The sequence below is a fragment of the Kogia breviceps genome, chromosome 11, assembly GCF_026419965.1.
Source record: "Kogia breviceps isolate mKogBre1 chromosome 11, mKogBre1 haplotype 1, whole genome shotgun sequence".
NCBI lineage: Eukaryota > Metazoa > Chordata > Mammalia > Artiodactyla > Physeteridae > Kogia > Kogia breviceps.
Window position 1 is genome coordinate 43,084,155 of NC_081320.1, and position 25,464 is coordinate 43,109,618.

At 34.9% G+C, this 25,464-nt stretch overlaps 1 protein-coding gene across 6 annotated transcripts in view; it reads right to left on the reverse strand.

Annotated features, from left to right (window-relative positions):
- The window catches only part of ZNF638 (zinc finger protein 638), an 84,574-nt gene that overhangs the window by 14,479 nt on the left and 44,631 nt on the right, over positions 1–25,464 (reverse strand). For all 6 annotated transcript variants that reach the window (XM_067007432.1, XM_067007431.1, XM_067007429.1 and 3 more), the window contains 11 exons: positions 17,916–17,966; positions 15,743–15,814; positions 14,860–14,946; positions 14,524–14,592; positions 14,105–14,145; positions 11,933–12,064; positions 9,889–10,017; positions 7,720–7,761; positions 6,776–6,910; positions 5,495–5,620; positions 691–728 (listed from right to left, as the gene is read on the reverse strand). In XM_067007432.1, the coding sequence (XP_066863533.1) occupies positions 691–728; positions 5,495–5,620; positions 6,776–6,910; positions 7,720–7,761; positions 9,889–10,017; positions 11,933–12,064; positions 14,105–14,145; positions 14,524–14,592; positions 14,860–14,946; positions 15,743–15,814; positions 17,916–17,966 (922 nt within the window). The remainder of the gene's footprint in view (positions 1–690; positions 729–5,494; positions 5,621–6,775; positions 6,911–7,719; positions 7,762–9,888; positions 10,018–11,932; positions 12,065–14,104; positions 14,146–14,523; positions 14,593–14,859; positions 14,947–15,742; positions 15,815–17,915; positions 17,967–25,464) is intronic.

Genomic DNA, 25,464 nt, shown 5'->3' on the forward strand with positions numbered 1-25,464 from the left:
TTCTCTATCAGTGATTCCCAATGAAGAGCAGTAAAAGGGAGGTTATTCATTGGTGGGACAAGGGTGGTGATGAGTGTGGTATTCATCAAGATGAGAAAGTCACTACGAAGAGGATATACTGTATGTGGTCAAAAGAAGTTGTGAGTTACCAGTTTGTATAGCCTCTGAAGAACAACCTTTCAACCTCTGAAAATATAAAGAAGTGTACATATTATTTTGTTTTATACCAAAATACACACTAAATATTATCTTTCTGGTTTTAAAAACTCAATGAAAATTTTAAAGGATTATACAAACTTAAAATTTACTACTGTCCCAAACTATTTTGGAATAGAAAAATCTAACAAGAATATAATACTGATAACAGAGTTGAGCTGTTCAAGAATCTTAGCAAAACATTTCAAAAAGAAGGCAAGTTTATATATTTAATTCAAACTGTGTGTACACATTCACTTCTCCTAAAAAAAAAAAAATTAGTAAATATCTGAAAGAGACCAAAAATAATAACAAAAAAAGCCCCTAGGTCAAACAGAGCCTTCCAAAAACCCCCAAACAAAAACACCCTCATAACACTCATATAAAAGATACAAACTTTTTGTTACTAGTGAACAATTACCATAAAATACAGAAATAATATTCAGTAATTAACTACGTACTATAAAAACTGTTAGCAAACTTAAAGCAACATACCTTTTTTTCCCTAGTTCTGGGTCTTTCTCAGCTTTAGCCTGTAATATAATTCCACATTTTATTAGAGGCTATTCTACTGGATTTAAAATATTTAACTCATCAATGCAGTGTTTTCACTTCTTAAAATCTAAGCTAAAAAAAACCCCCATACCTTAAAAATATATCAAAACAGATAGTTTTCAGCATCCACATAACCATCAGGTTCTAGAATTTTTTCCCCATTTTTAGATAAAGATCTCTAAATAAGATTATACAGAATAAATGACACGCAGAAATTAATGAGAAAAATAAGTTTCCATAATGTTGATAATAAGAAAATTTTAACTTTAAAAGCCTGGAAATACCACCTTTTGCTAAGAATAAAAACAATCAACCTGAATTATCAACTATTTTTTGTGCAATTATTATTTTAAAAGACTTCTATTTATGAGAGACTAGTTGACTTAGAAAGCTTTCTACTCAAAACACATAGAAGTGCGGGAGAAAATTTAACAATAATCCTTTTAAACATGTATCTGAACCACCAAGAAAGCAATGTCCTGGGGCCCAAAATGAAAGGAGGAATTAAAATTCAGTGCTTATGTCCCAAGCATTAATCCAGGCACTTAGGATACATCACTGAACAAAACAGCAAAAATATCTGCCCTTTAGAACTTACATATACTAGCTGAAGGCTTTTTCTGTGGGGAATCGTGTGCTGAGTTGAGAATTATCTTTCTCTAGATTTTCTCAGATTAAAAGCCGAGAATTATATTGTATAGAAACTGAATAATATTTCTAGAGAGGTTCCCGGTGTGGGTGTTGGAATCTCAGAGTAAAGGCCTTCTTTACTAGGGTATATGGTAAGGTATCCAGTCTACACTGTAATGGTATATAAAGAAAATTAAAGATGGCAGTTGATAAGTCCCATCCACTTATAAGCGGTCTTCTCATTCACGGGAGAAACTTGTTAGAGGAAAACAAAACCAAAACCAACCTACATGATAGTAGAGAAAATCTATACCAGATACCTGGTATTAGCTAACTTGCTTCTTTATTCATAAATTAATAGAAGAGAAAAACAAATGCACAAGAGAGAACAAATTAAGCATACAAATCTGACTGAAGGTATTTCAGAGAACTGATTTAAAAACAACTCTAAAGAATACTCTCTAAAAAATTTTTCTAAAAAAAATTCAATACGATATAGCATCCATAATATCAGTACAGGTGCTACTGCCAGAAAGACAGAACACTAAAATTTGAAGAGAAGAAATATTCAAAGACATAAGAGGAAAATTTTCCTCAGGTGAAGGAACACACTAATTTTTAGATTTCATAAATTCAATGAATGATCTAAGCAGGATATAGGAAATAAGTCCCAAACCAAGTTAAAACCTTGCTCACTGCACTAGCCATACTGATCCTCCTTGGAATTCCCGCATCACCAAATATGTCCTTAAGGCTTTAGCTCTTGTTCTCTCTAAAAATCTCTTCTCTCTGATATGTTAGTAGAGTTCGCTCTCTTACTTCTTTCTTTCAGGTCTCTCAAATAACTCTTTCTCAGAGGGGCCTGAGCACTCCAAAATACACATATCCCCCTGCACACCCCGCCATCCAGCACACTCTATCATTTTTTCTTGATTTTTCTCCACAGCACTTCAAAGCACTTTTTACCACCTCATACTACGTATATATACGTGTGTGTGTGTGTGTGTGTGTGTGTGTGTGTATATATATATATATATATATATATATGTATATAAAAAATAAGCTCCTTGAAGATTGGGCCATTGACTCCTCTGTTTACCAATGTATTCCAAAGTCTAAAACAGTGCTGGCATAGAGAAGGTATTAGATAACTATCTGCTAAATGAACTAGGAATAAATGCTAAAAGGTTTCAAAAAGAAAAAAAAAGTACATAGAGGTAGGATTGGAATCAGCCTTCTCCTTAACAGTGGTTAAGAAAAACAAAACAATAAAAGCAAGAACAATCTGAGCACAGAATTCTCTACCTAGACACACCATCAATGAAACATGTAAGAGAAGAATAAAGTCATTTCCAAATATGCAGGGATTTAGAAAGTTTACTGGCCATACATACTTTCTGGGAAAATTATTTGACAATATATTCTGGCAAACAGATAGTAATCCAAGAGAGTAGGAGATACAGAGTCCAAGAAATAACAGAAGTAACTCAGAAGAGCATTAAAAAGAAAATCGAAGGTATATAGATGCTTTACAAAGCAAATGGCCTTAAATTTACAACAGGGTGTCAGAAGAATAGCTCTAAGAAGAGAGCATATTCTATTCAACAAATAGTAATTAAGTTATGTGACCCGAGTAACATGAAGACAGTCTTCTTTTTTCCTTTCAACAACAAAAAACAACTCCTAAACTATACAGGAAAGCCATAACCCAAATACTGAACAAAAACACAGCATCATTTTGAGAAAAGACTGGGAGTACAAGAGTCACTTCCAAGTGTACAAGTTACACATATTTCTTTCTTTACAGAACTACTCTCATTACTAAATTCTGCAGTAAATATCTTCATAATCAAGATATCAAAAATGCAGGTACTGGGTTTCAGTACTTAGAATTAAGCCTTCATACTCTGTATGCAAGGTAACTATAGTTATACAACTAAAGGTTGTAATGTACTACATGTGGAAGTAACATTACAGGTAACAAAAATGGGGGAAGGGGGCTTCCCTGGTGGCGCAGTGGTTGAGAATCCGCCTGCCGACGCAGGGGACACGGGTTTGTGCCCCGGTCCAGGAGGATCCCACGTGCCGTGAAGCGGCTGGGCCTGTGAGCCATGGCCACTGAGCCTGTGTGTCCGGAGCCTGTGCTCTGCAACAGGAGAGACCACAGCAGTGAGAGGCCCGCGCACCACAAAAAAAAAATGGGGGGGGTAGGATATTGAACAGAGAGTAACATAAGATACTAATTAACTCATTATAAACATGGTAAATTAAAAACTGTTATTAAAAAATCTGGGGACAGGATTTATTTCCACCTCATAGTCCAGCTTAGGCTTTCATCACCTCTCATATAGACTACTACAACACCTTGAAATTAGTCCACCTACCTCTACTATCCAATTTATGATTTGTTAAATGGATATAATGGACATTATGTGACATGCTCAAGATTACAAGTCTAGCTTATCAGTGGCTGAGCTAATCAGTCTTTTACAATAAGTTAAATGTGCTCTTCAATTTAATAAGTTGTAAGAATGAGGTTGAGTTAGGATGTGGGAAATAAAGCATTAATTTAGGCAGAAGTTTCATATAATTTCCACTTGTTTCATTTTTTTTAAGTCTAAGAATTTGGGACCACAATTCTGGAAGAAAAATGTCTCTGTAGTCTGTGTTTACTGTAATTCTGAACATAGTTTAAAGTAATAACTTGAAACATACCACAACACAAAGTTTTAAAAATAATATTCTGTTGAGAAAAAAAAAATGTTAAAAATTTTGTTCTGGGCCTCCCTGGTGGCGCAGTGGTTGAGAATCCGCCTGCCGATACAGGGCACACGGGTTCATGCCCCGGTCCGGGAGGATCCCACGTGCCGCGGAGCGGCTCAGCCCGTGAGCCATGGCCGCTGAGCCTGCGCGTCCGGAGCCTGCGATCCACAACGGGAGAGGCCACAACAGTGAGAGGCCCGCGTACCGCAAAAAAAAAAAAAAAAAAAAAAAAAAAAAAAAAAAAAAAAAAAAAATTTTTGTTCTGAAATCAGGTTAAACAAGCCACACAAATTTGTGCTTAAGGACTTCCCTGGTGGCCCAGTGGTTAAGAATCCGCTTGCCAATGCAGGGGACATGGGTTCGAGCCCTGGTCTGGGAAGATCCCATATGCCACAGAGCAACTAAGCCTGTGCGCCACAACTACTGAGCCTGAACTCTAGAGCCTGCGACCCACAACTACGGAGCCCGTGTGTCACAACTACTGAAGCCCGTGTGCCTAGAGCCTGTGCTCCGCAACAAGAGAAGTCACCACAATGAGAAGCCCGCATACCACAATGAAGAGTAGCCCCGCTCGCTGCACGTTGAGAAAGCCTGCACGCAGCAACGAAGACCCAATGCAGCCAAAAATAAATTTATTAAAAACAAATTTGTGCTTAAATCAGTATCATGATGCATTCATTTACTTATAGGTGCTCTATTTAATTCAGATTCAGATGGTGGAATTTTCTCTTTCTTGAGCTAGCACAAGAGTTTGGCAAATTAACAAAAACCTGCAGACACCAAATATAAGGCCCTATTTACCTCTTGCTATTGAGATACAATGAAACTATTAGAGAAAACATCTGAGTTTCAATTTAATTCTTTCAAAGGTAGACTACTCATAGTTTTCAAAGATTATTACTGTGCAAGCCAAGAACCTATAAAATCTTCTTTCTTACACAAGAAGAGAGTATAATAATTTAAACAAGTGAAAAAAACACAAACTTCTATCAGGAGGAAGTCAAAATGGACTCAATGTAGACTGCATTCTGGAGATAATCATGCTTTGTATATCACTGTGCACATATGTCCATAGTAAGCATCAGAATGAATATGCTACAATTTTCTAAAATTACCTCAATTTAGTCTCATTTATACAAATTTATACTGTTCCATAAACCATGAAAATTGGAATAATGATTACAAAATAAATTTTTAAAAGAAACATTATCTAAACTCAGAATGAGTTTGACTACTGTCCAAGAATAATTCTCAAAATCAGGTTCAGAGTGTATCTTCTAGCTTTGGGAGAATGACCTTTACGCTTTCCTCATTTTCTAAAAGCACAAAAGTTGATACAAAATAATCTTACCTCTGATGAGTCTATCTTTGGAGATAATGTACAGGTCAATACATGGTTACCTATGTTCTGTGGATTTTGTTTCAGAAAGCTGTACATTGACTGAGCAGATTCAGGACTATCTAACTGAAGAATTGCCTTTGGAAAAGACAGAAAAGTATTAATTACTAGTTCCTAAAAAAATTAAAAGTAGAATTACCACAGGATCCAGCAATTTCATTTTTTAGTATATACCTAAAAGAATTGAAAGCCAGAACTGGAACAAGTATTTGTACACCCATATTCATACCAGTATTATTCACACAGGCAAAAGGTGGAAGCAACCCAAGTGTCGATCAACAGATGAGTAGATAAACACATGTGGTACATGCATACAATGGAATATTATTCAGCCTCAAGAAAGAAAATTCTGACATATGCTACAACACATGCTGGAAGACATGCTAAGTGAAATAAGCCAGACACAAAAGGACAAAAATTGTATGATTCCACTTATATGAGGTACCTAAAGTAGTTAAATTCAGAGACAGAAATTTAAATGGTAGAATGGTGGCTGCCAGGGGCTAGGAAAAGGGGGGATGGAGAGTTGTTGTTTAATGGACAGGGAGTTTTAGTTTGTAAAAATGAAAAAGTTCTGGAGATGGATAGTGGTGACGGCTGCACAACAACGTGAATATACTTAAATTCCACTGAACTGACACTTAAACATGGTTAAAGAAATTTCTTAAACATGTCAAAGAAATTAGTATCTACTACTTGGTCAATTAGGTATTTTTTATGAAGCAAATACTGTCAACTTTGCTATAAAACCCTTTCTACCTTTCTAGGTAATACATGGTTGACCAAAATCTAATTTTCATGGACACGTCTGAATTAAATAGAGAAGACAGAGGGCACAGAAAATGTAAAGGGACTTTAGAAATACCTGGTTGACACCCTTTCATTTTATAAATAAGAACTAAAAGTGTAAACCAACTTAGCTAAGGTCACAAAGGCAGTTAAGGCTAGATGAACACAAGTCTGCACTTCCCCAAAAGATAATGCTCTTTGCACATATTACCTTTCACCCCTGTGCAAGTTTTTATTTCCCCTTCAAACTAAGAGTTCTTCCTCCTTCCTGCCACAGCCCAGGAGAAAATATGATGGTATATCATAATTCTGCTAAGAGGCTGAATAATGTTTATAGGTGCTTCAGTTCAGAAGCTGAATTCAAAGTTGCAGACCATAAGAATATAGGGTTCAATTATATATTCTCTACAGAACATACAGCGAAAATAGAAGGGACTGTGTTACCTTGTTTTTATTACTCATGTATACGTGGCGATCCACTTTTCCAAACTGAAGTCCAACACAAAGTACACACTGAAGTCCATCTTCTGGTAAGTTATCAAGATGTACAAATCGATCGTAAATTTTATCTACATTTGCCTGTAGTTTTTTTTTTTTTAAGAGACAGCATAGAAAAAGAGAAAAACAGCTAAAATATCAAACTGTAAAACACAGATTAACAATTTATTTTTCAGAGGTCAGGTGATGTCCTCTCCCAAGAGTAAGAAAATGACCCAATATGGGTAAAGATAGTGAGGTCTTAGTACTAGATGTGAATAATCAGTGAAACAATATACTAAAAAAGGAAGTATAATCTTTCTTCTATCAACATAATGTACCCAAAACACTTCATATACCGAATAGCTACCCAAGTCAGTTAGTATGGCTCCAGAATCTAAAAAATATTGCACATTAGGACTCCTTTACCCTCTATTTCTTATTTTTACCAAGGGAAGACTCATCTGACATCTCTATCACCTCAATATTTTAAAACTAATGCTAAGATTTTCTTTTAATTCTTGACAGGTGAACAATAAAACAGCCAATGTTTCTATCAATTAAACAAGTGTACAGGGCTTTCCTTGTGGCTCAGTGGTTAAGAATCTGCCTGCCAATGCAGGGGACATGGGTTCAAGCCCTGGTCTGGGAAGATCACACATGCCGCAGAGCGGCTAGGCCCGTGTGTCACAACTATTGAGCCTGCACGTCTGGAGCCTGTGCTCCACAACGGGAGAGGCCGAGACAGTGAGAGGCCTGCGCACCACGATGAAGAGTGGCCCCTGTTCGCCACAACTGGAGAAAGCCCACGCACAGAAACGAAGATCCAACACAGCCAAAAATAAATAAATAAATTTATTTATTAAAAAAAAAAAAAGAAGTGTGCAAAAGCATTTAAATGCAAAACTCACCTCTGGGTCATTTTCTCTAATCAAGGTTGTAAATATAGCTTCCTAGAAAGGCAAACAGAGGAAGATTGAAGGTGTAAGGTCTTTCTTATTTGTGTAATTAGTCAAGATTTACTGATATAATAAAATAATCTATATGAATAAGCATTAAGAACTATGAGGAGTAAGGAAAATTTCTGTTCCTTCCAAAAATCTTTCCCTCTTCCTAAAACAAGTTATCTAAGTCCCACCCTACCCACAGACTTTAATTCTTCCTAATACCCTAAGTACATTAAAGACTAATAAGATGGTACCATTTAGGGGAAGACACTCAAATTCAAATACAAGGAATAAGAGATTTAATTTAGCAGACAATAAAGAATTCAAATTACACAACAAAAAGTCAGCTAAGCAAAATAGGGGATGAGGAAGAACAGAGATGTAGGCTAGTTAAAAAAAAAAAATCAGAGGGTATTAAGTGTATAGTGATTTGGTGCTGCTGAATTATATAAATAGGCCAAGACTGGCACAAGACAGGGATGTCAAAGCTGGGAAAAGCTAGCTGATAAAAGGCTTAAATGTATAGAAAAGGAACTTTATGAGACTACAGTTCTTAATTTTTTTTTTTCTTTCAACACTACTGATATATATAAAACCACCCCAGTGGGCTTCCCTGGTGGAGCAGTGGTTGAGAGTCTGCCTGCCAATGCAGGGGACGCAGGTTCGTGCCCCAGTCCAGGAGGATCCCACGTGCCACAGAGTGGCTGGGCCTGTGAGCCATGGCTGCTGAGCCTGTGCGTCCAGAGCCTGTGCTCTGCAGCAGGAGAGGCCACAGTGGTGGTGAGAGGCCCGCATACCGCAAAAAAGAAAACAAACAAAAACAAAAAAAAACAAACCACCCCAGCAATTACATCACATTAGAATGATTCTCAATGGAAGGCTTTTTCAAAATACATGCATTTTCAATGTTCATTACAGCACTATTTACAATAGCCAGGACATGGAAGCAACCTAAATTGTCCATCGACAGAGGAATGGATAAAGAAGATGTGGTACATGTATACAATGAAATATTACTCAGCCATAAAAAGGAACGAAATAGTGACATTTTGCAGAGATGAGGATGACCTAGAGATTGTTATACAGAGTGAAGTAAGTCAAAAAGAGAAAAACAAATATCGTATAACATTGCTTATATGTGCAATCTAGAAAAACTGTACAGATGAACTTATTTGCAAAGCAGAAACAGAGTCACAGATGTAGAGAACAAACAGTTACCAAGCGGGGGTGGAGGGGGGTGGGACGAACTGGGAGACTGGGATTGACATATATACACTACTATGTATAAAATAGGTAACTAATGAGAACCTACTGTATAGCACAGTGAACTCTACTCAATGGTTTGTGGTGACCTAAATGGGAAGGAAATCTAAAAAGGAGTGGATATATATATATATATAACTAATTCACTTTGCTGTACAGCAGAAACACAATATTATAAAGCAACTATACTCCAATAAGTATTAATTTAAAAAATACATGCATTTCCACCTTCCTCTAGAGATTCTAGTATCTCTCTTTCATGCCTCTTAGCAGTAAATGTTTGTAGGCCACACAGAAACAACGAAGGGTTTCTAAATCAGTTGAATGTGAAGAGATTTAAATTGTACACCAGTCTCATGACTTTGTGAAAAAGGTTTTGAGGGAGATAAAACTGAAGGTAGAGGATATAAAGAATAATTATTTTAGCCGGCGTTTTAAAGAGGTGAAGCAATGGTGAATGGGATGAAGAGGGAACAAATTCCAGAAATATTCAGGAGTTAAAACAGACCAGACCTAGTGACCAGTTGGTTACGAGAAATGAGAGGAAAAAAATTATAAAGGTAACCTCTGGAATTCCGGTTTGGATGACAGATAATGGCAGTGAGACAAGAATAGGGTTCTTTACAGACTACCGTTTTCAACTTTTTTTTTCCATTCCAACATACATGAGGGATTGGATTCCCTCAATATGGAGGTAACTCTCAAACAATGAGATGGGCAGCTATGGAGAAATAGGAAGATGCTTTCTCAGTGTTTGAGAGAAAATATGTGACCCAAAGAAGAAAACTAGAAAACATAATGGACTATAATAAATCTGATTTAAAATTTTAATAATATTCTAGTAAATATGATGGTAAGTCTATTATTTACCTCATCTTTTAAATTTATGTTGTCAGGAGCCATACTTATTGAGAGTTGATTTCCATCCAGTGATATTGGGAAGCAGGTATAAAATTTTATCATAGAATCTGCAGATTTTCTATTTATTTCTATAAATGCCTTTTAAAATACAAATTACAAGAATGAAAAAATAAATCTTAAGTTACTTTTTCTTTAAAAAATTTAATACTTAAGAGTCAAATGAATTGAATAACTTAGTATATGTTTTTAAGATAAAAAAAGCATTCCTTAGAACATTACGACCATAACCAAGAAATAAAGAATGACTGAACTCATAAGGCAATACTAAAGAGAAATAAGAAAGGACATTGTAGTAAATGACACTAGGGAAATCTTATTTATCTTGTTCATCACTATACCCTTAGTACCTAGAGCAGTATCTAGCATGTAGCAAACATTTAATGAACATTTACTGAGTAAATAAATTTAATGACTGACAAAATCTGAGAAATATGAGGAATGAAAGAATCAAAGAAACATGTAATGGTTACCAAGTTATTTTTTATTTTGTTGTTTTCATAAGTGTAAAATTGTAACTCCATACATTTTGGTTTTAATTTTCATACCTGGGTAAGTAAAGAGATTGAACACTCTTCCATATTTCTGATAGTTAATGAGGTGGAAATAGTTCATATTTTAATTTATAGTTGTAATTAAAAAAATCTATGTCATTTGCCAATTTATTTATTAAACTTTTAATATTTTATACCATGTTTATATGAACCGTGTTTCTCATTTTGCATAAATATTTAAAATTTTTAATTTCCACTTTGCTTTGATTATGTTAATTTAGTTTCACAAATGTTTAAATGACTGAATCTGATATTTTTCCATATAACATCTAGAAAAATATTAAATCTCCAAATAATTAAATTAAATTAAATCTCCAAATAATTCTACTCAACTCTAATCAAAACTGCGCATAAATAATCTAGATTTTCTGTATTTGGATTCTATATTTATCTACAAAAACATCCACTTTGGTATATGATGCAAAGTATGAATTTGAATTATTCATTCCCAGGTTCCCACAATTTCCCATTTTAATGTATCATCATATAAAATTCTTACATTAGAAAATGTATTCTTTCTTATTCTTGTCCATCTCTAAACATTACAAATAATGTGCTTTTTAGAAAACAGCTTTATTGAAATACAGTTTACATATCATAAAATTCACCTGTTTAAGTGTACAATTTAATGGTTTTTAATACATTTATCGAGTTGTACAACAATTCAAATAATCTACTTTTAACATAAGGTAAAATTGCATATGACTACTTACACTTACTCTCCCCTCCTACTTTGTTTTCTTAAGCACACTTGCTTGACTCTCAAAAATCTCTAGTGATCATTAACTCCTTCCTATAATAAGAACACTACTTCCCACAACTCTAACGGTGTTGTTTCCATTATTTAAACTTCCCTGAAATTTCACTTCCTATAAAATACCTTCCACAAGTTGTTCATTATTAACAATATTTTGTTTTGTTTTTAAATTACAAAAGCAATATATACTCATAGAAAACTGAAGACATACAGATAAATCTAGGTTGTTCTAAATACTGATGACTTCACTAGTCTGAGTCTGAAAATGGTTATTTCCCATTTGAGCATAACTGGTAAAACAAACAAACAGAAATACTAGTAAAGAGTGCTCAACAAAATTTTATAAGTTGTTTAAAAAAACTCTGTATTAACATATTACAGATGTAAAGTATTTTCTGTTAAACTAAACGTTTGAGCAAAACTTCAATGGGGAAATCCATCCTTCCCATCGTAAAACTACATCTGATTAGAATAATATATATATATATATATATATATATATTTTTAGAATAATATATTTTTAAAATAAAGGATTATAGGTGTTTTATATTTTTAAAATGACTTAACTTGAGACAGCTTATTCTGAGGTGCTGCTCTTAAAACCCTTTCGTCCTAGTTTTGTGAAGTTAATGTTTTTCAAAATGTGCTTGCAGACAACATGAATTCACAACTATTTTCAACTCACCTTTTTATGAGATGATAAAATCAAAATATCCTTTAAACCACCAAATGGTTTTACTAGGTTGTAAACTTCTTCAATAGAATATCCTTTATTAGGCAAATCAGAAATAAGTACCACACACATTTCTTCTGTTTCCTTCAAAACCAATTTAAGAATTGACATTAAAACTTAACTGCTGTTATATTTACTTAAATTTACACTGCAGATCATATGTTATGTTAGTATTTAAATTGTATTTAATATTAATACTAAACCTGATTAAATTCAGAAGGCTGGTCTAAACCACAAATTAAAAACAAAACAAAATGCACTTTTCCACTCTTCAAGTACACAGAATAATTCAGTCATACCATCTGTCATCTAGTCAAGGTCTTCAGTTCTCTTCTGCAATCACTGTTTAAAAATAAATTTAAAAACACAGGTTTGCCTGTCTCTGACTACAGCTCCTTCCTTTCATGTACTGTTGCCATTCCTGTGCCTTGTGATGTTAAAATCCCCATGCTAGGGCTTCCCTGGTGGCGCAGTGGTTGAGAATCCGCCTGCCGATGCAGGGGACACGGGTTCGTGCCCCGGTCTGGGAAGATCCCACATGCCGTGGAGCGGCTGGGCCCGTGAGCCATGGCCGCTGAGCCTGCGCGTCTGGAGCCTGTGCTCCGCAATGGGAGAGGCCACAACAGTGAGAGGCCCGCCTAGCACCAAAAAAAAAAAAAAAAAAAATCCCCATGCTCCAAATCAGTGCATATTCTTTTATCTTACTGAGTAAAATAATCCCTTGTTGGCAATATAAAAAAGCTTACCTAGCCTCTTAGGATCCTTACCCCATAACCCAATCCCCACTACAAAGTAAATACTTTCATTTCTGCCTTCTCTTCTCTCAGATCTACTTTATTCTTCAAGATCACTCTCATTAAAAAAAAAAAAAGATCACTCTCATAAATGCCAACTTTTCCTTTAGTGGACGTTGGCAAAATTCCCAAAGGCATAAATTTGGCAACTTGTGACTTTTCTTTTGGTGGGGGAAGGTGGGAAATTATAATTTTCATAAGCTAGTTGAGAATGATTTTTAACTAGCAAGTAAATTGTGTTCGAAAATGATTCCTGGGCTTCACTGGTGGCACAATGGTTAAGAATCCGCCTGCCAATGCAGGGGACACGGATTCGAGCCCTGGTCCGGGAAGATCCCACATGCCGTGGAGCAACTAAACCCGTGTGCCACAACTACTGAGCCTGCGTGCCACAATTACTGAGGTTGTGTGCCACAACTACTGAGCCTGCGTGCCACAATTACTGAGGTTGTGTGCCACAACTACTGAAGCCTGCGTGCCTAGAGCCCATGCTCTGCAAAAGGAGAAGCCACCTCAATGAGAAGCCTGCACACTGCGACAAAGAGTAGCCCCTGCTCGCCACAGCTAGAGAAAGCCCGTGTGCAACAACGAAGACCCAACACAGCTAAAAATAAAATAATAAATAAGATGAATAAGTTTATATATATATATATAAAACATTCCTTCTAAAGTACAGTAAGTATATCTAAGATACTCTACTGGTGTTTTACAATATTCTTCTTAAAAAAAAAAAAACAGTAAGTTAACACATACTACTTACTTAGTTACTACTCGAAGAATGGAGCAACCAGTCTAAAATAAACTTATCCTAAGCACCTGAAGGATCTCAAGATCTTAACCAGTAAAGTCTAAATAAATGAAATCTTAATATATTCATAATAACAGATATAAGCATACGAAAACAATAAAGTGAACTTTATGCTGTTCAAACAGAACTGCAAACCCCACTTGCTCCTCTAAAAACACAAAAAATAAATGGTATCCTAAATACTAACATATCTCCAATTTGCTTCTAAGAAAAGAGAAATTTCACAAAATTCCATTGGTTCTAATTTGACAACCTGTTATCTATTCAAAAACCCAACTGGCCTAACATTTTCTTCTCAGTGAAAAGTAATCCTCAATAACATGTACATTTATTGATAATCTGCACCTAAATTTTTGTAACTCAAGATTTTTTTTTAACTCAAACCGTATTTTAAAAGTCTCCAATGACCAGGATTCTTCACCATACCAAATCTGTGTATTTTTTACCTAGATTTATAGAAAGAAAAATACATTGTCAAAATTTCTTAAGCTTTAAAAAAGTAAGTAAAATATAAAAGCTGACCTTGTTAACTGGTTCATTTTCTGTGGCCTCCAAAGCAGCTTCTTAAGATACAAAATAAAATAAGAATTCATGCATATATACTTTATCAAGATCCCACTTTATTCCACAATGGATTAAACAGTAGCTACATGAAAATGTATACAATGGGCAAAAGACTAGAGAATTTAAGTAGGATATAGCTATATAAGTAACACTGGCTTTTCAGTAATACATTCAGTTTTATTCCTTCTGAGAGCAAAATTTCAGACTAATCAAGAGACAAGGTGAAGATCTGAATCATAATATTCTTAATTTCACTTAAGTATGACTCTGGTATTGAAAAAATATATATATATATATGAGACATAAAATTATTTTCCTAAAAATTAATTTTCTATCTTTAAACATAAGAGAACAAAATAAAATTTCTATTGACCTACCTGAAATAGTTTCTTTAGCACCATTTTCAGTGGCTTTGACTTCCACACTTGTCTTTATTTCAGAGTTTTCTGCATGAAATAGTCTGCTTTAATAGTCTAGAAAAACACTAATACAATTAAACTAATGAATCTAAAAAGGAACTTAAGCTAGTTTATTTTGTTACTTCAAGTCTCCTTAGGCTGGCCTGATTTAAGCAAAGCTAATACAAGTTTTCCTTTGAAACACCAAATAATCCTTTTGAAGATTTTTAAGCAATGATTTCAAAATATACCTAGAATGTATACCAATAGGATTTAACGAAAAGAAAGCACTGCATGACAGCATTTCAAGCTTACCTGGTACAATCACAGGTTTATTGGCGTCTTTGTTTTTGACAATTCCAGCCTTTTTGACTTCTAGAGACTTCTTTCCACTAGATTTTGCTTTTAAAAGTAGAGTTGAACCATTATTCTAAGGGTCTATTCAGTCATTTAGCATGTTTCATACTAATATATTAGTAAATAAGTAGTTCAACTTTATTATAAAAACAGCTCTTTCCCACAGATTTACTTCCATTTATTTTCAGTATCTGTTTACCAATAAGATTAAAAGCAAATTTAAACTGAGACACAACTTTTGTTGTGGGCTATTAATGATTCACAAATTATTAAATCCTCATGTGGTAAAAGCACATCATAATCACACACACACAAATCATTATTTTATAACTTCCACAACGATTCTTTAAAATTACATTAGTCAATTGGAAAAATATATTAATAAACGGATCACATTATTTTCAACATGTTACAATTTAGTGTTCCATTTCTTTATGGAGGATACATCCTTGTAACATGGAAAGAAAATCTTTAAAGTAACAAGTATCAGAGGAATTTTACAAGCTGGGGAAGGTAATATGAAGTGACAGCTCTAAAAAAATGTGTAAAAAAAAGATTAAACAGGGGGCAAGTGGCAGAGCAACCTATGATTATATGGCTGTCAGAAATGTTTCCTAAACAAAAATGTATCTGCAATGGCAGATACTGCCAAAGACTAAAGCATCAAAAAACAAAAGTTCTATATGTGTCAGGTTCTAAATATCAAAGAATTATTTACTAAACTTTTCAAGATGTTATTACATACTACAAATTAAAACTTGCTTTTGATATCATATTTATTATATTCTTTAATGCAGAATTAAGAATAAACTTAATATAACCTCTCTTTTCCAAGTCTTACCTGTTTTGATTGAAGCTTTATTACCTTTAGCAGCTACCGTTACCACAGATTTTACAGAACCCGATGATTTCCCTAAATCACAAAAGCTTAGTCAAAACTGATTTATTTAACTAATATCAACAATTCCCAAAGAACCTTACAAAGAATATAAGAGCAACAAACTATATTTTATTCAAAACATAAAATGCTATCATCTTTAGGGACACAGGTCCTTTGCTAAATTAGAAATGATAATTTCTTTAGCAAGAAAAATATCATTGAAATAAGAATCACCTCCCCTTTGGGGTACTTAAAAACAGCATTCAGGCAAGTTACACAGATCTCTAAATGTGTGAATCAACTTAGTAATTAGAGGCAACTAACTTCAAGGATATGAACACAATCCCATGATGCCTTTAATGGCTCCAAAAGCAGTTATATTGAGGACCTCCCAGCTCATGCTTCCTTGGCTCCCAGTTGATTAAAAAGCACTTAAGAATACCTACATCATGATCAGGCCACATAAAGACTATTTTGACTCATTCCTAATGGGCCCTATCTGAACAGGATTATTTAAACTGTCTGACCCTTCTTTGTACATATGTATATTACTGTTGCTTATATTCCAAAATGATGTTGTTTATAAACACAGTGATCTAAGTGTCACTAATAAGATTACCAAGTCAAAAACCTTTTCATTCAGAGAGCAACAGGAGGCTTAGCTCTGAAAATTAGGATGCCCAACGAGCAAGGTAGTATAAGGAAAAAGCACAGGATCACAAGTCAGTGAATTCAAGTTGAATTCCAAGTCACGGTGTGAAGTCTGGGGGAATTTACTGATTTCTGTGCACGTTTCCCCATTTATAAACCAGGGTGGTAACTGCCTTAACTACCTAACAGGACCTTTTGTGAGAATATGATCATGAAGTTATTAAACAAACAAAAAGAATTACTGACATCTGCAAAATTTAATCAGAACAGTTTATAAATCCACACTTTATATCCAAAGACAGACCGTAATTTTTGCTCAAAAAGAGAAATACCAATCTTTATAGATTGTCACTCAACCAGTCATTTCTTAGTCATTCCCAAGTTTTGTCACACTGCAGAAACCTTAGCCCCAGTGAGCTCTTAAGGTGTTTCTTTCAGTATTCTATGTTACTACCACAAGCCAATTCACTTTACTACTTCTAGTTGGGTACCAGAACTTAAGGAAAAAATATCTAGAATTAATTTCCAACACTCAAGGGGGAAGCTACTGGTTTTAGAACCCACTCCCCCAGATTTCCACCAATGACTCCTATAAACTTACTATTAAAGTAGTATCAAACTGTTTGCTAAATACGTGCATCTTCAAACCATGTTTTCTAGCCACACCTGACTCCCTCAGATTACTGCTTCTAAGAAACTACTATACGATAATTATGGATCTGCCACTAACAATGGTTCAAGACCACTTCCTTTCCTTCCTATCATTATAAAGACAACTTAATACATTGATCTCTATCCTCTTAAAAAGATGACTGAATTAACCAGCATTTAGCAGAAATGGGAGGAAAAACAGAAATGGGGATAATGCTAGGGGAAGGAGAAAAAAATAATTACTTTAAAATCCACTATAGCCCATAAAAAATGCAAAGAGAACATAATTTGCTGTAAGTTTATGAAAGAAAGTAAACAGAGAAGACCTCAATAAAAAAGATGGAAATATCGCCAATATTCATCATGAGAAACAGTTTGCCAATTAAATTATTTTATTTTAATAATCCCTGCAAGGAAAGAGCATTATCTACTAAACCTGCTTTCTCAAAACTTCTAGATGACTATAAATTTCACAGATTGGTATATACTCAGCACACACTGTGTCACATGAGATCCAAGACTACTTATAAAAACTGCTTAAATATGGGCTTCCCTGGTGGCACAGTGGTTGAGAGTCCACCTGCTGATGCAGGGGATGCGGGTTCGTGCCCCGGTCCAGGAAGATCCCACATGCCATGGAGCGGCTGGGCCTGTGAGCCATGGCCACTGAGCCTGCACGTCCGGAGCCTGTGCCCCACAACGGGAGAGGCCACAACGGTGAAAAGCCCGCATACCGCAAAAAAACAAAAAACAAAAACAAAAAACAACAACAAAAAACCTGCTTAAATAATTTAAAGTTAACATGTCTAGGATCCTAATATAGAAAACATACCTGAAGATTTATTTACTTTGGCTGCAGATGTCTTGGTTTGTCCAGGTTTGGCTAAAATAACAAGAAAAATATATCAGTAACATGTTACAAAAAACATCATTTAGATTTAGGAAAGAGCTAACTTAGCATAATTTTGGTAAAAACACTGCAAGAAACATCCTTATACTCATCTTTGTATGCCCATGGAACTATAACTATAGGCAAATTCTTAGCCATGGACTAGCTGAGACAAAGGGATAGACTTAAATTTTAACAAACATGAAACTGTCCTCCAGAAAGGTTGTACCAATTAATATTGCCATCAATAGTATACAAGAGTGGGGCTTCCCATTTCCACACAAACACAGTATGTAAAAGAAGTTACTAATCACTCCAATCTAAGCTAGAAACTAGTATGATTTAATCTTTGTTTCTTAAATTTTAAGTAAAGCTGTCAATTTTCATATGTGTAAATTTATCTCTATTTCTTTGTGATCTGTCTATTCTTAATATTTGCCAATTTATCTTTGGGGTTTTGAGGATTTTCTTATTAGAGTTCTTTATACATTAAAATCAATCTGTATCATATAGGTAACAACTTTTTAAAAAGTTATGAGAAATATACAAAAAACTTATACAAAAATATTTTTGTGTAATCAATGTCATCCTGATAGGGGAGGACTTTCTCATTCTGAAATTAACAACAAACCAAAAAACCCTCCACATTTTCTTTCAATACTTTTAACTGCTATCTATGTATCATGTTAAAGCTCTGATCCAGCTGTAATTTACTTGTTTATTTATTTAATTAATTAATTTATTTGGCTGCGTTGGGTCTTCATTGCTGTGCGCGGGCTTTCTCTAGTCGTGGTAAGCGGGGGCTACTCTTCGTTGAGGTGCGCAGGCTTCTCATTACGGTGGCTTCTCTTGTTGCGGAGCACAGGCTCTAAGCGTGTGGGCTTCAGTAGTTGTGGCATGCGGGTTGCAGAGCACAGGCTCAGCAGTTGTGGCACACGGGTTTAGTTGCTCCGTGGCAATGTGGGATCTTCCCGGAGCAGGGCTCAAACTCGTGTCCCCTGCAGTGGCAGGCGGATTCGTAACTACTGTGCCACCAAGGAAGTCCCTGTAATTTATTTTGATACTATAAACTATAAACTTTACAAAGAGGTTAGTCAATTTAATGAATAATTGATCTTTTCCCTGCTAATCTGAAATATTACCATAATGATTTACTGATATTCCATATGTTTGGGGGAGTATTCGTTGAATCTATTCTGTCCTACTGATCTTTTGTCTATTTATGCAACTATATGCAACTGTATAAATCTTTTAACTTTGTAATATATTTTAATATCTGTTAGTGCTGGTCTATCCTAATTATTCTTCTTTTGCAGAATTTCTTGTCTATTCTATGTATAAACTTTATAATCAGCTTATATAGATTCAAAGAATCTTTACTGGTATTAGGTTCCTAATATTTATCTTTTAATATAAGAAAAAAAGGCATATTATAATGGTGAGAGGCTTTCTATCTAAAAATGAGCTGTTTTCCCATTTAAGCCTTATTTTATGCCTCTTAGTATTTAAAAGTTTTCTTTTCATAGCTTCTACTTTCATTATTATAAATGGAATATTTTATTAGTATATTAGTATGAATGGTTTTTTAATGTAATAAAGCAATTTAAACTTTATAGTAATTTAGAGAATTAACATGGCTAATTATTGAATAGCATTTCAATAGATTCTGTTGGCTTTTCCATCATACATATATATTTGCAAACAATAATGTTTTATCATACTTTCCAATTTTTATGCCTCTTGACTTGTAGTGCACCAGCTAATGGCTGTTAGTTTTAGAACAATATTTATTTTAACTTATAGAAGTGATGATGAGTATCCCTTGTTTTAGTCCCCACTTTAATGGGAACGCTTCCACTGTTAAACTCTTAAGTATATGCTGGCTTTTGACTTGATATATGCGTATTTGTTACGTATATAAATAAAGTATGTATACACAAACACACTATCATATTAAGGAAGTAGTCACCTACTTGAAGAATTTCTCAGCATTTATCTCCCTCTATTTAATACAGTAAATGGAATTGACAGATTTCCTAATTTTTTTTTTTTTTTTTTTTTTTTTTTTTTGTGGTATGCGGGCCTCACTGTTGTGGCCTCTCCCGTTGTGGAGCACAGGCTCCGGACGCACAGGCTCCGCGGCCATGGCTCACGGGCCCAGCCGCTCCGCGGCATGTGGGATCTTCCCGGACCGGGGCACGAACCCGTGTCCCCTGCATCGGCAGGCGGATTCTCAACCACTGCGCCACCAGGGAAGCCCAGATTTCCTAATTTTGAACCATCTTTATACTTCTGACATGACCCCCCTCCCCCTCTTGGGCATACTATGTTATTCATTTAATATACTTCCAGACACTAAAATTTTACTTAAAAACTTTACATCAAATTTTCAGAAGTGAAATTTTTCTATAATTCTAATTTACTATGATAGCTTTAACAGCATTTAAAAACATTTCTCTAACTTTTAATTTTGAGATTATTGTATATTCACATGGAGTTGTAAGAAATAATAGGGAGAGATCCCATTATACCCTTCACAGAGTTTCCTCTAATGGTAATATATTTAAAAATTTTTTTTTTGCGGTACACGGGCCTCTTACTGTTGTGGCCTCTCCCGTTGCAGAGCACAGGCTCTGGACACGCAGGCTCAACGGCCATGGCTCACGGGCCTAGCTACTCCGCGGCATGTGGGATCTTCCCGGACCAGGGCACGAACCCGTGTCCCCTGCATTGGCAGGCGGACTCTCAACCACTGCGCCACCAGGGAAGCCCTAATGGTAATATTTTGCATAACTAAGTGCTATATCATAAACAGGAAACTGACACTGATGTAATTTACAAACATTCCTATTTCCCAAGTGCATGTGCGTAATGTATATTTAGTTCTATGAAATTCTATCATGTATGTGTAGATTACTGTGACCATCAGTCAAGACAAAGAGCAGTTTCACCACAAGGATCTTTCCTACTACCCATTATAGAAAGAGCCATCTCCTCCTTCCCCCAGAATCCCTGACAACCACTAATCTGTTCTCTATCTCTTTAATTTTATCATTTCAGGAATGTTATGTAAATAGAAGCTTATAATACATAATTTTTTTACATTGAGTTTGTTAAATCAGCACAATTCCTCTGTAATCCATCCAAGTTGTTGCATGTATCAATAATTCATTCCTTTTTATTGCTAAGTGGTAGGTATTTCCATGCTACAGACATAACACGGTTTGTTTAGCCATTCACCTACTGAAGGACATTAGGGTTGTTCCCAGCTTTTGGCTATTATTACAGAGGCTATAAATATTTGTGTACTGGTTTTGTGTGAACAGATTTTGTGTGAAATGTAATTCACTTGCCTGAGATAAATGCCCAAGAGTGTAACTGCTGGGTCCTATGGTGAGCACATGTTTAGCTTTGTTAAAAAACCACAATATTTTCTTCGAGAATGGCCATACTATTTTACATTCCCACCAGCAATGTACAAGTTTCTCCACATCTTCAATAGCATATGGTATTACTATTTTCTAATTTTAGCCATTGTGCTAAGTGTGCAGTGTCTTTGTCAGCATTTGATGTTGGTATTAGCCTGTTTTTTCCTTCCTGTTTCTCCTCTCTCCATACTCCCTTTTAAAGAATGTTTTCCTTTCCTCTGCATGCTATGGAATAGTTGAAATCAGAACTAGAGTTATTACTTCCTTTAAGGTTTGCTGGAACTCACATGTGGGAACTATTTGGGCAGAGTGCTTTTATTGGGGAAATAACTGACTTAAACAAAAAAAGTCATTTTCATCTGGGAATTAAAAAGATAAAAAGATATGTACTTTAAAAAAAAAGGAAACCAATAAAATCTTAAAGAAGAAAAAAATCATTAAATCAAGAATGACAAATCAGAAAATTTTGGTTCACTATGTGTTTTTCCATGGGTTCGGTTATTTTTTTTTTTATTGAAGTATAGTTGGTTTACAATGTTGTGTTAATTACCGCTATATAGCAAAGTGACTCAGTTATACAAATATATATATTCTTTTTCATAGTCTTTTCCATTATGGTTTATCACAGGATACTGAATACAGTTTCCTGTGCCATACAGTAGGACCCTGTTGTTTATCCATTCTATGTATACCAGTTTGCATCTGCTAATCCCAAACTCCCAATCCATCCCTCTCCTGCCCACCCCCGCTTGGCAACCACATATTCTCTATGTCCGTGATTCTGTTTCTGTTTCATAAATAGGTACATTTGTGTCATATTTTTGACTCCACATAAGTGATATCATATGGTATTTATTTTTCTCTTTCTGACTTACTTCACTTAGTATGATAATCTCTAGTTGCCTTCCATGGGTTCAGTTATGACACTAATACAAATGTGATTTGAGTATCCCTATACTCTTCCTCCAGCAAATATTTATTCATTAACCCTTACACCACGTTAGATATTAAGGTACAGAAAAATAAAACTACAAATATTCCCTTACCCAGCCAAGTGAAAGAGACAGACTTATTAACAACCTACTAATACCAAGTGATTTAATGTACACAATACAGTATTTCTAGGAGGGAGGTGGGAGCATTTAACTGCCTAAGAGTCAGGGAAGGTATCACAAAGAAGAGGCCTGGCACCTACTAAATAGCTACTTCATAAGTGCTTACTAAGTGAAGTTAACTGGAATTTAGACAATGATTCCACACAAATGGATAGCATAAAGACCCAAGAAATGAAATAGCACATCTGGAAAATAAACTGTTCTGAGTAGCTTAAACATAATATACAGTTGCGTGGCAAAAGACTGAAAAAGTCATCTGGGCCAAAGGGGAAGGAAGGGGTCCTTATGAAGAATTTGGGCTTTCCCCTGTGGGTCACTAGGAGTGGAATGATCAGATCTGCTTTAAAGTGACCTCAGGGCAAGAGTGTTAATACCAGAGCAGAATAGAATAAAAATCGCCAGTCGGGAGGCTATCTTCAAAAATTCAAATGTAAGTCTAAACTAGAACATTTATAGCTGTGATGGAGTAAAGGTGAGATAATTTGAGATATATTTAAGAGAGAACTAATTTGAATCAGCCACCTATTGGATGAGAAGAGGAAGGATGTTATTTAAGTTTGAACTGGGTGGGACAAAAAAGAAGACAAGACAGGGTAAAGGATTATTAATAGATTCCTACACTGGATAACCAGTTGTGTTGTTAGACAATATAAGAAAATGAGAAGTAAACTTGAGGGGGCAGAAGAGGTTTATGTATGTATGGGAGATGTCACTGGTCCTTAAAGATACGGAAAGGAAAGAAATCAACCAGCAAGAAAAGTAGGACATGAGAAGAGGAACAGATATTTAGGCAAACAATGAAGGGAAGATAAAAGAAGAGCAGTCAAAGGAGATATAGAACAAGTTTTCATTCTCAGAGAGGCACTTTAGTATAGGTGAAAAGCTTGGGAAGCATACAGTTTTGGGTCTGTATCCTAACCCTTCCATGTGACCTTGAGTAAGTCATTTAACCTGTCTGAATCTGTTTCCTCATCTATCAAACGAGAACAGTATGAACTATATTCATAGGGTGGTCTGAAATATTAAGTGAGATAACAAATTGCCTACTATAAATAGTGTAACCATGGCAGGTTTCTTTCCCTTGTTTTCTGTCTTCTGGCACAAGTTAAACTATAAGCTACTTAGAAATAACTCTCTGATGTATCCTAATCACTTTATAAAACGCATTTAATTATGGGCATATAGCCAAGTGCTCAGTAAGTAATTAGCACTGGGTAAAAGTTCTAAAGTTTCCCTTTCTGATAAAATTAGGCTTTTGCTCCCTCCTTGTACTTTCCTACATCCTTTTTGATTTCTGCTTATAACCAAGTTCTCTTTAAAACTACCCTGACTTCCTATCCCTCTTCAATCTGACATTGCTGATCTCAAAAAGCTATCTTATCTTTCTCACCTGACACTTTCTCAGCCTTGGGCTCCTCTCTTTCTTTCTACATTTATATTCAAAAGGAGGAAGTACTTAACTTGAAGCACTTCTCCCCCTACGCATTACTTTTATTATGTTAGGGCCATTCCCAAAATTCAGACCTTAAACTTAACAAAAAATTTTCCTAAGTATCCCACTTTCAATGCCATGTGATTGACTAAATGATATCTCCAACAGATATTCCTTGATACATGATATTTAGCAATGTTCTCTCCCAGTTCAAAGAAGTCACTGCAGCTAAATTTTATTATAATCAACATTACCACATTCGTCTAGAAAACTCCATCCGGCCTGAAACCTTGAAATTTTTAAATTATTTTTTCAATTTTTATATTTTATCCACTAAAAAATTCTATATAATAAAAATTCAGATTTTAGCATCCCAGATCATTTTAATTACCTTTTAATATCAGGTCCTAATTACCTGAAAGTGAATCCCAAATGTTTTCTCAATAGGATTTTTCAATCACTCCACGTATCCAATCTACATGAGAATCCTAAACAACTAGTGGTTCTTTATTCTCTAAGGAAATTTCCCAGAGTTTGTACCAATTATTACTAGGTCTTACACAGAAAAAATGGGGTGCACTTATCCAAGCTTTGGAAACAGTGGGTTAAACAAAGTTAAATAGGTTTCTTTCCTGCAGGATTTCATAAAGTGAATGTGTTTGTGGATTATTTTTTAAAGGAAAAAAAAAGGTATAATACATATCCTAAACTTTACCTGATCCAAAACATGTTCTATGAATAAGTCTTTCACGCAACACATTTTGAGAAATGCTGTTAATGGGGTCAAATTAAAAAACACCCCAGCACTACTCTCCAAGGCCTTTTTGTTACCTTTTAATGTCATCTTCCTAACTGAAGTAATCTTCTGCCTCTAAATATTATCCATTTACACGTTCACATTTAAAACTTTAGTAAAAATTTACTGCCTTCCAGAAGCCACTCATAGTCACCTCCACTAACTTCCAATAACTTCAGGACACTACCTAACTAAACATTATGGAAAATTGAGATATTCTACACAATCCAATTTTCCAGTCACTTGAATATTAGTTCTAATACCAAAAACTCTTTATCTATTCTAAATATAAATCCATAAACTACCTACCTTTTGAAAAGATAACATACAAAACACAATTTAAGTTTCCTAATAGATTGTTTATTTCAGCCCTTCTGTCTTGTCCTTCACTATCACACTGTTTACTAGATTCAAGAGTGTATGTTTTGGCAATAACTTTTTTCTCTCGACATTTCCAATCCTAAATGGACTGAGAAAAAAATAAATAAACTGGGTTTAAAATTGTATGCAAAATTCATTTAGCTAGATTCATAATAAAGACCTGAAGTATTTGCCTGTGTGTAAAGAAATAACACATGAATGTAATATCATCTATTTCTGTTTAGTCTTTTTTGTTTACTTTTTGGTTCTTAGCAGACTTTCAAAATCAAAGGGGACCACACAAGCAATCTTAACATACCTTTATGTTTTGTCTTATCAGTTTAGTGGGAGGGAATGGAGA